The sequence below is a fragment of the Chaetura pelagica genome, unplaced genomic scaffold (assembly GCF_000747805.2).
Source record: "Chaetura pelagica isolate M959 unplaced genomic scaffold, ChaPel_1.0 scaffold549, whole genome shotgun sequence".
In the NCBI taxonomy this organism is placed as follows: Eukaryota; Metazoa; Chordata; class Aves; order Apodiformes; family Apodidae; genus Chaetura; species Chaetura pelagica.
Genome location: NW_009954625.1, coordinates 8,933 through 21,526, shown reverse-complemented (window position 1 = coordinate 21,526; position 12,594 = coordinate 8,933). Strand labels below are relative to the sequence as shown.

The 12,594-nt window shown below is 42.7% G+C and overlaps 1 protein-coding gene across 1 annotated transcript in view; it reads right to left on the bottom strand.

Annotated features, from left to right (window-relative positions):
- UBE2R2 (ubiquitin-conjugating enzyme E2R 2) overlaps positions 1 to 3,870 on the bottom strand; it is a gene marked incomplete at its 5' end in the record, with an annotated part of 19,025 nt that extends 15,155 nt beyond the window's left edge. Inside the window, one exon of the mRNA XM_010005569.1 lies at positions 3,778 to 3,870. Within this exon, the coding sequence (XP_010003871.1) occupies positions 3,778 to 3,870 (93 nt within the window). The remainder of the gene's footprint in view (positions 1 to 3,777) is intronic.
- Between the last annotated feature and the right edge of the window lie 8,724 nt (positions 3,871 to 12,594).

Sequence of the window (12,594 nt, the reverse complement as noted above, 5' to 3'; positions counted from 1 at the left end):
GCCACTGGGCTCTGCTTGTCGGATCTGCTGCTTCAGACACTAAAGGAGCAAAAGAGTCATATCTACAACCCTCCCATAGGGGGGAGTGGACTAGACAGATGGCAAAATTGGCCAAACAAATTATTCCATCCCTATTTATGTAACTCTCGGTATAAATTCAGGGATCACAGAAGTCAAGCCCTTCTTCACTCTCTTTCATTCAAGGCCAGCTCTGTCAATCCATCTCTTTTGATCCCTACACCCATGTGTTCCTGACCCTCATATCTCTACCCTCAGCTCCTGTCTGCTCTGCCACTATGTCTGGAAGTGGTCTGGGATCTTCTTGGGGCTGTCCTGGCTAAGGGGAGTATACTGGGAGATGCTGGGGGTGGGGGGAGCTGCTGGGTTTGTACATTCCTATGCTATGGAAAAACTATGTTCACAACTTGGAAAAAAAGTTCTTTTAGCCCCTTATTCTCTCTCTCCTTTCCCTGTCTGGGTGGGAGGGGGAGGGGATAAAGAGCATTGTTGTCATTGGTTTAATTGCTAATCCTGAGTTGAACCGTTACAGAGCCCAAGCCAGTGATCAGAGCTACAGCTCACCTGAAGGGCCTCCCAAACATTTCAACTCTCCTTGATTAACAATGACATTTATTTTGTAACCAAATGAGATCCTGCTTCAATGTTGGAGGCTTGTGATTAGTATCCAGATTTCAGCAGCTCACTAAACCTGCCAGGTATGCTAATTTAGCAAGCCCCTGTCGTTTTGAAACAGATTTTTTTTTTTCAAGAACACAATGAAAAACAGCAACATAGCACCTGGAGCTGCTGAATACCTAAGCACCTACTTATGTCGCTGGAACAGTTTGCCATTAAAAGGCCGTTTCCTTTTTAGGACTACAAGAGGCTTGTGCATATATTTTTAATATAATTTTAAGGTGAAGTTAGATTATATTCACAGTCTATTCTGGAGTTTACCTCCTTTAAACATCTCCTGGGAGAATACAGTGTTGGTGGCCAGGAGAAGACATCACTGCACTCAGGGGAAGTTCCTCATGTGATCAAGTAAGCAGCATGTGGACAAGTAGATATTTGGCAATATGAAAATATAGAGGGAAGCAAGAATGTGAGAAGTTTCTTGCAACAATCAATGTTACATGCTTAGGAAGTCAAGCAAGGCCACACTGCATTATATAGCCTGGAAAGTGTCATGGGCCCTGATTAAATCAGTGCAAGGTTTTAGGGATCACTACAGTCAATGGGAGAGACTTTCCATATATACATTTTTGTATATATATACATATATATATGTATATAAACAAGGAGGATGGGATATACATCTGACAATGGGAAATAGCCTATACTTCTATTAGGACTGAGAACTTATGTCATAAAAATAAAAACCAAGTCTTGAATGCAGTTTAACCAGAATTCAACTAGATGACCCAAGTAAAATGGAGATGGAAAAAACACACAAGTTACTCAAGTCTCATTGCTCAAAACTGGAATGTCAGTCCCAACCTCTCCATCTGGTTCCACCAGCAGATTCTGTAAACTGCTATTTTGTTTTATCTTCCTTACACTGAAATCATATTTTTCCCCTTCTCCTGACAAACGCTCAAACCTCAAGTCCTTTGCTGATTTATTCTGTTTCATTTGGAGCTATCCTAGTGTCTCATCTTCATTGCTTAAATGTTGTTTCCAAAACATCTTTCAAGCTACTTGAGATTCCCTCAGCTCCAAAAAATACTATTACAAATACAAAGTACAAAGCTGAGAGCGTATTTGAAGAGTAACCCCAAAATACACCCATCAAGTTTTGGATTAGTTTCTCCTCCCACCTTCAGTTATTTCTAGAGCAAATTTTTTCATCTTTCCCACCAGGGTTGGGAGAGGTCCTTTCCAAGATTGATTTTGTACATGCCATTGTAATAACTATTTCTCACTCACCTTGCATGAGAATTTCTGGACTGAGAATCAACATCCACAGTATGGATGTGCAGTAATTTGCAGGTCTCAAAGTTGTCTTTATTTATAGATCAAACACCCATGTAACTGAAACAGAGCCTTAAAGAGAAAAATAATCCTTGGCTACATGTAAGATTCAATGCCAAGTCCAAAACCCAAGTCAGAAGACTGTCAGATAACTGATTTGAGGATGTTCCTGGGCTTAGGGCAATCCTCCTTAGCATCAATAATAATAATAGTTATTATTATTAAGCCATCAGTGCCATTTTCACCATGACATTTGTAGCACACTCATTCAGGTTGGGCATTTAAGCAGCAGCAACTTGTTAGAAAAGGGCCTTCCAAGCTCAAGGCATCAACTGAAGCCATTGTTTGTAGTAAGGAAGAGAAGTGACAGTCCTGTTTTGAAGAGGCCCCAAAGGAAGCCTGCAGAACCTCTCATAGGAAGACCTGTGATAAGGTGACAGCTGCACCAACAGGAACATTTTTTAAAGGCCTTCAGCTCCTCACAAACTATTCATTCAACCAGTAGTAGTTCTAGCAGGCTGACACTTAGCTAGGATATCCAAAAGTTTAGCAAGGATTTGACCGTCCCCCGCTAAAAGCTTAAGTCAAGTTTTGAGACAAAAGAGGCGTTCAACTTTTAAATACAGCTCTATGAAATTTAGAAATTTTGAACCAATTGTATGAAATTAAATGCTGCTTCTCACAGTCTTTGCAGGAGCACTATTAAACTCTGTCTCAAGCTGCTGCTCCCATGAGCTCTAACACCACAGCTCAACTCAACCAGGCTCCAGAATAAACCTTAAAGGTCACTTGACAGATGAAAGCCCAGCAAGAAACACAACATAGTCCATTCACATCAGATGCAGGACAACATATGCTATGCCCCAGCAACAGCAGAGGTTAGCCTGAGCACTGCCATATTAACAAAGCTGTGCCACTGCCACCCCCGAACTAGTCCATCAGCAGAGCACCACACCATGCTGAGATGCACCTCTCCCTGTACTTTGATCCATGATGACTTTACCTTAAATCTCTCCAAACAGCCTGTGCTCAGCATCATTAAGACAATGCTTTCAAACTAGGGAGTACTGCTTTCTAAAAAGCATTGATATAAAATCATTCCCCTTCTGGACATGCTATGTAGTTATACCACGATCCAATCATTGACTTGATAGCCCAGTGTTATGCTCGGAATGTGACTCATACATGCACTGAACTAAGGGCCACTTCAAATTGCCTAGCAGACATTAAGCTCAAAGGCAACTGTTTGCTCTGATCCCAGGGTGACCGGGCTGCCCATGACTCCCCCGGAAGCTGGTCTCCAGCTCTGGTTCTTTCTGCAGTCAGAGCACCCCAAGTCCAAACCCCTTCATCATAGACTGACTGCTGGGGAAGACTGTTTCCCACTATTTCTTGTCTTACCACACAATTTTGTAAGGTATACTCAAAAAATTTACTTGAAAGGTGTACAAACAACAATTAGTTGCCTAAGTATCACAGTAGGGCAAGACCCCACACACCAGCCTTGATCCAAGAATCCCCTAAAATTGCTATTGCTCATGGCACAGTGCTTTGGTTGGGGCTGCCTGCCACACTTGCAGGTATGAGAAAGGCTCCATCCCCACCTACAGGAACAGCATTTCCTACAACATTTAGATTTAACTCTGCAACCATGAAGCTGATATTTAAACACAAACAACTAATAACTTTAATTACGGCTAGAGACATTTAGTACCTTCAATACTTCCAGAAGTTTAAGGACATAGAAAACCTTCTCACATGCTTGAGAAAAAAAAATATGAATTAGTTTAAAAAACACCTTACCTCATAAATGTTGGGGTGCCACATTTTGGTCAGGAATCTGAAGGTAGGTGGTGAATACGGATAGTCAATAGGAAATTTAATGTGAGCCTGGAAAAAAGCAAAATATTTTAGTAATGAAACAAAACAAAGAGATCAACAAGCAACCATTATGGTGAAAGCCTGGAAAAAAACAATTGCCATTAAGTCCATTAAATAATTTATTTTATATATCAGTGCCCATGTGGACACACAGTATAACTCTACAAAATTTCTTATGAGCAAAACACTAACTGAGCAAGAAACATCTAAACACCAGGCCTTACCTGGGCTGGTAATGATCAGAAAACAAGCCAAAAGGCATTTACCAAGTCCTAATTCAAGCAGCACTATCCAAAAACTGTTGTTCAACAGGGCAAAATAGATTTGAAAAGCTAGAACTTAAGATATTGTGCTGTCTTGCTAGGTCAGATACAGGCTGAAAACATTTACTAAGGTGAAAAGACCTGTTTTGCATTTGCCAGTGCAAAGATTTTTAATTACTCTTTCTGTGCGGGGGGGGGGAGGGGATTTAAATACTTGCTCAATGAAGATCCAAAGGTTTTTTTGCCTTTCTTGTTTGAGAGTTAAACTGATCCATCTGTGTTCCTAATACATTTCTTGCTACCACAAGCATTTCCCAAGTCTGAATATCATCTGTGGCTGTTTAATAATTCAGTGCAACATGATGAACTAAATACTGATGGGCGATGACAGGAAACATTACCTTCCAGCGCCTGTAAGGTCAGCAGCCAGCTGTGGGATGAGACACTCAGTTGTGGGAAGACTGCAGAGATCCCAGCACTGGATATCAACTTCTTTGTGCTGTCCCGCCATTCACAACAGTCAGAAAAGCCAGGCAGTAGGAAAGAGGGCTGAATCTGGACTGATTAAGTGCCAAAAATGCTCCCCTCTGAAAGGAGGACTTGCACACCACTTTCTGCACTGTGGAGCACAGACCCTTCCCTTGGCACTGCTCAACCCACCAAAAATGTTCCACCAGTCTAGCATGGCATCTCCAGAGAAGCATCTCCTGGCACCTGCACCACAACAAGGCTCACATGCAACTGAGAATGCAAGAAGAGATCCAAAAAGCAGGTCACATACAGCAAGAGCAGAATCCTGGGTCACCCTCTTCTACTTAAGCATCTAACCATGCCACTTGGATGCAGGGTGCTGACCTTGTTCAACAGGACAAGCTATAGGCAGTTTTATTTCCAGAAACATGAGCAGACAAAAAAGCCATTAAGTACCTGACTACAGTTTTACTTAGACTGGCATGTGCTTTTTCCTTGTAACCCGAATTTTATGAGGCCAGAGTGCCAGGTAGCTAGGAAAATAAGGTTTTCTGTTCACCTTTATTAAACAAATTCAGCAGCTCACATGGCTTTACATTTTGCACATGCCCTCTTGCAATACTGACTATATGTGGAGATGTTACAGCTGCACCAAGTCCTCACCTTGAAGTCATTTGCCACAGCACACTCACAACCAAAATATTTATGATCCACTTAAATAATCCTAGCCCACGATTTAAAGTCAGTTACACAAATGGCATTGCTTCAAGAGCAAGCAAATGCCTCTTGTCACCACACCACTGCAGAGGAGAGTGGCTGCTGCAGCAAGGAAATGCCTGGCTCTACAACATGCCACCCTGCACTGGGAGCAGAAGAGATATTTACCCAGGGCAGAGCAGATTCACTTCAGCTCAAGTGCTTGTATCATGTAGCTGCAGACTCCTCTGGACCACTGGGGTTTTACCAAGGAAGTCCATTCCTGTACTTACATGTAGTTTTGTGAGATCTAAGACATAAAACAGCCCAAGAACTGAAATAAAAAATGCAAGAGGCAACAAAACTCAGGACTGAGCTAGCTACAAGATTTCTTAGCAGAACACGTGCCTCCTACACAGGTACAGTTTCTAGTCAACCAAAAAAAATACTGTCAGTAGTGTACCAGCATTACCATGTTTATATCCCAAGGGTTACATCACTCTTGACTGGGCTGGGGGGCAAAAGCAGCAGCTGTCAGCCCAAATCTGCCACAGTACCAGCTCCTGCGAATATATGTTTAACAGCTGCATTAAACCAGGCAGAAGACCAGCTCTAACACTAAACATCTGCTTAAAAAAAAAGCAGATCAGACAGCACTGCTGCTGTAGTTACAAAGACAAGATATTCAACTGCTTTGGCTTTTAGTGGCTCTAAAGTACTATTGTTGTTTGAACCACAACTCAGGTTTCCTTGCATTAGGTACCATATAGACCTTATGCTTCCAATGTGGACCTAAGGTAACAGCTACTGAAGAAAAAAACCCTTCACATAGAGTCCTCATCTCCTGCAGATCACCATGAAGTCACCTCCCTGCTATAACAACCATGCTCAACTTAAAAAGCTAATTACACATGGCTAGACAAGAACCATATACAAAATGGTTATTCTTGATCATTGTTAACACACAAATGCTTAAAAAGACATATTTCAGGCCAGATGGATATACAAGAGAAAATATAACACCAAAATGAAAGTTAGCAGTGATATTTCTACCTGTTGTAGCAGGACGCTCCATCTCTCAATATGCCTGCCTCAGTTTCCCTCTATGAGTCAACTGCTTTCTGTCTTTCAATTTTGCAGGCCCAGGCCTGGAGTGGAAAGATTCCCATGAGAAAGGGAAAGGCCTAGCAAACTCTGAGCTAGTAACAACCTTGAAAGGTACAAACAGAGGCCGAGTTGACATAATTAACGCCAGCTCCTCTCGAGTGTTGAAAAACACAGAGCCCACCCCAGCCACAACCAGGCCTGAAACAGACAAAGTAAGAACGAACAGATAAACAAAAGAGTTTGCTTGGTGAGAACAGAACCTTTGTGGGTTTTCTACTGTTTTCCTTTTATTCTCCAATGAGAGATTTTTGAGGTATGACTAAATAGTTAAATGACAGCAGTCAATCCACTATATTCTATAAAAGCCTGGTCCCATCTTTGATCAGCAGACTTCCCGTACACTTTCCCAGAAGGTTGCTGGACCTTCTCCTCTCCAGCAGGGATGCCTGCCAGAGAGACTAATTCTTGATAATTATGATCCACCCAGACACCCAGCTGCAGGCAGGCAAGGGTGAGAGATATTAACTCCTTTATTGTCTTTATTAGCAAACTTAACATTAAGTAATTTTCATCATTATGTTTGTATGGAATCCTTTAAGATGGATAATTAATGTTCTAGTATAAAAATTGATAATAAATAAGTTGCTAGCATTTCAATGGTTAACCTTTATTATTTGGTCTAACTACATAAAAGTAGTAAATTTTACTGTTAAGATACCTTTGCATTCAAATTTCAACTTCTGTTCTGACCTCCCAATTTGCCTACAATTTGACTGTGCTTGTGCCTTCTACTTTAAGGAGTTAAGACCCCAGTGTTATATGCAATAAATTTTGATCTGTGCATATACATCTTGTCTGCCATCCCATCCTGTTCAGGATACCTGTTCCGATTAGTTGCCATGTCAATGACTAATATGACATCTAGATAAAACCAGAATCCTCAGTTTGCTGAAATATCTCCTGAAAGAGCCATCAAAAGGGTTCAAAACAGGTTGATTCCTCTTCAGTGTAGCACAGATATTTAAAGTACCCTTTATACTTCTGATAAAAGCAGAACCAGTCCAATCAAGCTAAGTTTGGTATATCCTTGAAATTCAAGCTTGTATCTACTTAATTGTAACCATTTACATTAAGTTTAAAGGCATATAGGGTAAGAGTAGCCATCAGGAAGAACCACTTCAGACTACTGCAGGTAAAGAGAGAAGTTTAACGAAACAAATATAAGATGAGAATACAAGCAAGGGACCTGATCATTTGAACAGAGAAAGTTGGATCTTGTAGGAAAGTCAGAGGAAACTTGTACAATTGTGTGACTAAAAGTAACTCTTAAACAGAATCATAGAGAATGGTTGGAAGGGACCTTAAATATCATCTAGTTCCAACCTCTCTGTCATGATCAGGGACATCTCCAACTAGAGCAGGTTGCTCCAAGCCCCATCCAACCTCCCTTCAACACTTCCAGGGATGGGGCAGCCACAACTCCTCTAGGAAACCTGGGCCAGTGCCTCCCCCCCCTTACACTAAATAATTTATTCCTAACATCCAATCTCCCCTCTTCCAGTTTGAAGCCATTACCCCTCATCTTATCACTCCATGCCCTTGTAAAAAGTCCCTCTCCAAGTTTTCTGTAGCCCCTTCGGGTACTGGAAGGTGCTCTAAGGTCTCCTGGGAGCCTGATCTCCTACAACAAGGTGATCAACCTAGTGGATGAGGGAAGAGCTGTGGACATTGTCTATTTGGACTTGAGTAAAGCCTTTGACACTGTCTCCCACAGCATTCTCCTTCAGAAACTTGTGGCACTGGGCTTGGATAAATACACTCTGTGCTGGATAAAAAACTGGCTGGATGGCTGGGCTCAAAGAGTGGTAGTTACAGAGTTACATCTGGCCGGTGTCCGGTCACAAGTGGTGTTCCCCAGGGTTCAGTACTGTGGTCTGTTCTCTTTAATATCTTTATTAAAAACCTGGATGAGGGGACTGAGTGCACCCTCAGTAAGTTTGCAGATGACACCAAGCTAGGTGGGTGTGTTGATCTGCTAGAGGGTAGGGAAGCTCTACAGTGGGACCTAGACAGGTTAGATCAGTGAGCCAAGGTTAATTGTATGGGGTTCGACAAAGCCAAGTGCCGGGTCCTGCACTTGGGCCATAACAACCCCATGGTAAGCTACAGATTTGGTGATATGTGTGGTTGGAAAGGGACCTGGGGGTATTGATTGACAGTCGACTAGATATGAATCAGCAGTGCATGCAGGTGGCTAAGAAGGCCAGTGGCATCCTGGCTTGTATTAGGAACACTGTGACCAGTAGGAATAGGGGGGTGATCGTCCCCCTGTACTCAGCACTTGTGAGGCCACACCTTGAATATTATTATGCTTACCTGATGATCTTAAAGGTCTTTTCCATCCTTGGTGATTCTGTGATTCTGTGTCCAGAAAAGGGCAACGAGACCTGTGAAGGGCCTAGAGCACAAGCACTATGAGGAGCAGCTGAGGGAGCTGGGGTTGTTTAGTCTGGAGAAGAGGAGGCTGAAGGAAGACCTCATTGCTCTTTACAACTACCTGAAAGGAGGCTGGAGCAATGAGGGGGACAGCCTCTTCTCCCTGGTGACATGTGATGGGACCAGAGGGAACAGATGCAAGATGTGCCAGGGGAGGTTTTGATTAGATATTAGGAAGCATTTCTTCACCCAAAGGGTTGTCAGGCATTGGAATAGTTTGCCCAGGGCAGTGGTGGAGTCACCATCTCTGGAGGCATTTAAACAGCATGTGGACCTGGTGCTTAGGGACATGGTTTAGTGGTGAGCTTGCGGTGTTAGGTCTAAGGTTGGACTAGATGATCTTGGAGGTCTCTTCCAACCAAAGACATTCTGTGATTCTCTTCTCCAGGCTGAACAACCCCAACTCTCTCAGCCTGTCTCCAGAGCAGAGCTGCTCCAGCGCTCTCATCATCCCCGTGGCCTCTTCCAGACTTGCTCCAAGACCTCCATATCCTTCTTGTGTTGGGCGCTCCAGAACTGGACACAGTAATCCAGGTGGCGCCTCACCAGAATGGAGTAAAGAAAGAGAATCACCTCCCTTGACCTGCTGGCCATGCTGCTGGTGATGCAGCCAAGAACACAGTTGGCTTTCTGGGCTGCAATTGCACATTGCTGGATCATGTTGAGCTTCTCATCAACCAACATCCCCAAGTCCTTCTTCTCAGGGCTTTTCTCAATCCATTCTCCCTCCAGCCTGTATTTGTGCTTGGGGTTGCCCCAAACCAGGTGCAGGTCCTTGCACTTGGCCTTGTTGAACTTGATGCAGTCTGCACAGGCCCACCTCTCCACTCTGTCAAGATTCCTTAGAATGGCATCCCTTCCTACAAGTGTGTTGACCTCACCTCACAGTTTGGTGCTGTCAGTAAACTTGCTGAGGGTGCATTCAATCCCACTGTCCATGTCACCAACAAAGATGTTAAACAGCACTGGTCTCAGTACCCACCCTTGGGGAACACCACTCATTGCTGATCTCCATTTGGACATTGAGCCATTGACCACAACTCTTTGAGTGCAACCATCCAAAGGGCTCTAATACTATGCAGTATTGCCTACCAGTACCAAGAAAGGAACTGGTGGGGAGAATTAAAACTAATTTAATTTTTCTTCCTGTATTTAAACACAACATAGATATTATTCTTGATTTGAAAAGGCAGATCTGACTTAAGAAGAAATTTGTGTGACAGATAAGAGACTACCCATAAGTGGCATACCAGGGAAGAGAAGACAAGATCTATGGTAAATCAACAGTCTGCTTTTAGTGAGAACTGGAGTGTGCATGAAGATACCTCAAGAAAAAAAAAAGTTTAAAAAGTAGAGAACTTCAAGATAGAGCAGTTTTTCTACTGAGAGACATCACTTCCTACTTAGATCCTTCTGGTATCTATCTTCTGGTGAATTTTGGATAACTTATTTTTCAGCTTCACCCCTCCTTTTTAAGGTCTTGAAGTTTAAGAACACTAACTGAATGCTAGAGAAACAGATAATAAGAAAATAACCTTCCAATAGGTCCTCATGTGTATCATGGGTATCAGTGTTACACTGACAGATTCAGACATCTGCATGCTACTTAAAGCGTGAGCTGCTTTTTGACACAAAAACATATCCAAAGCATGACTTGGAGAAGCCTCTAGTGGTGATAAAGTAGATATGATTATGACTGAATGTTCAAGTATAAGCTAACAGCCTTGCTGGTATTCACACTAGCCTACAGATACATTATTCCTAGTTAGGTTACCAGTGATCAGCATCTGAAAGCCATACAAGCACCAAGTAGGTACCAAAGTACCAAGTAGGTTTATTTAAATAGTGCTCTACCTACAATTTTTACCTTACCTTGACTCAAATAAGGGAAAAACCCAGCTTGCTTCTTGTCCTCTTAAGCTTGTAGATAACATTTAGTACATAAACCAAATAGAGTTCTGAAAGCTTTCCTAGAACATGGAGCAGTGTTTGTACCTGATTTATGCACAAAGTTGCATGCTGACACAGATAGACCAATATTTTAAAGTAAACAGTGTCTATGCACACAGAAAGCAAGGATGTTTAAGATCTGCACTGAAGAAACATATCCTCTGAGCAATTTTACAGACACTAGAGCAGTATCTTCCAGTATCTTTTCCAGAGCATGAATTTTGACAGTATCAACTGGAAGCAGTCCTGTTTGCACTCCATTTGGCAAGCCTGAGAGCAGGTATTATTATGCAGTTTCTCCAATCTTGCAAACTGTGTATGAAGCAGCCACACTGATGTATATATGCTTTTGTTTCAAGTTCGATTTAGAATTGTAGGAAGTGAAAAAATGTTGCTCAACAAGGATTTCCTCCTCCCAAACGGATTTCTTGATGCTAAAACTCCTCATCTCTTGGCCACACTGCTGCTGAAGGAATTTAAAGTCTATTAACTTCTAGTTCACTATTATCACCACAAACATATTGTACTGGTTTGAGAAAGAATAGAACAAATTTTATTTTAGTAATTTTATTTTTCAGTTAAGTCTCTCCTAAGTAACTGCACTTATTTAAATTAACAGCATGTTTTTCAGTCAGTGTCTGCTTCCAGGACTGGTAACACTCTATATCTATAGCACCTGCTGGAGAATGGTATGCAGAACCAAGGCCACTGCTCATGAACCAGAAGGGAGTAAAGGAGTCACACCTGCAATCTTCCTGCAGGGAGGAGCAGACCAGAAAGGTGACCAAAACTAACCAGTGTTCCATCCCATACACATCATACTCAGTATAAATCTGAGGGATCACAAGGGTCACTGAATCACAGAATTGTCAGAGTTGGAAGGGACCTCTAGAGATCATCTAGTCCAACACTCCCACTAAAGCAGGATCACCTAGAGCACATTACTCAGGGCTGCATCCAGATGGGTTTTGAATATCTCCAGAGAAGGGGACTCCACAACCTCCCTGGGCAGCCTGTCCCAGTGCTCTGTCACCGTAAAGAAGTTTTTCCTCATATTTAAATGGAACTTCCTGTGTTCTAGCTTGTACCTGTTGCCCCTCATCCTGTAACTGGGAACTACTGAAAAGAGTCTGGCTCCATCCTCTTGCACCCACCCTTTAAATACTTGTAGGCATTAATGAGGTCTCTCCTCAGTCTTCTTTGCTACACCACATAGATGTGCACAAATCTATGGGGCTGGATGGGATGCACTCAAGAGTGCTGAAAGAGCTGGCAGGGGTGCTCACCAAGACACTTTCTATCATTTACCAGTAGTCCTGGCTGACTGGAGAGGTACCAGCAGATTGGAAATCAGCCAACGTTACTCCCATATACAAGAAGGGATGGAAGAATGATCTGGGAAACTACAGACCTGTTAGTCTGACTTCAGTACTAGGGAAGCTGATGGAGCAGATCATCCTGAGTACCATTATGCAGTGCATGCAGAACAACCAGGTGATCAGGCCCAGTCAGCATGGGTTCATGAAGGGCAGATCCTGTTTGACTAACCCGATCTCCTTCTATGACAGGGTGACACACTTATTGGATGAGGGAAGGGCTGTGGATGTTGTCTACCTTGACTTTAGCAAGGCCTTTGACAAGGTTTCCCACAGCATTCTCCTAGAGAAGCTGGCTGCTCGTGGCTTGGATGTGAGCATGGTTTGCTGGATAAAAAACTGGTTGGATGGACAGGTCCAAAGAGTTGTGTTGAATGGAG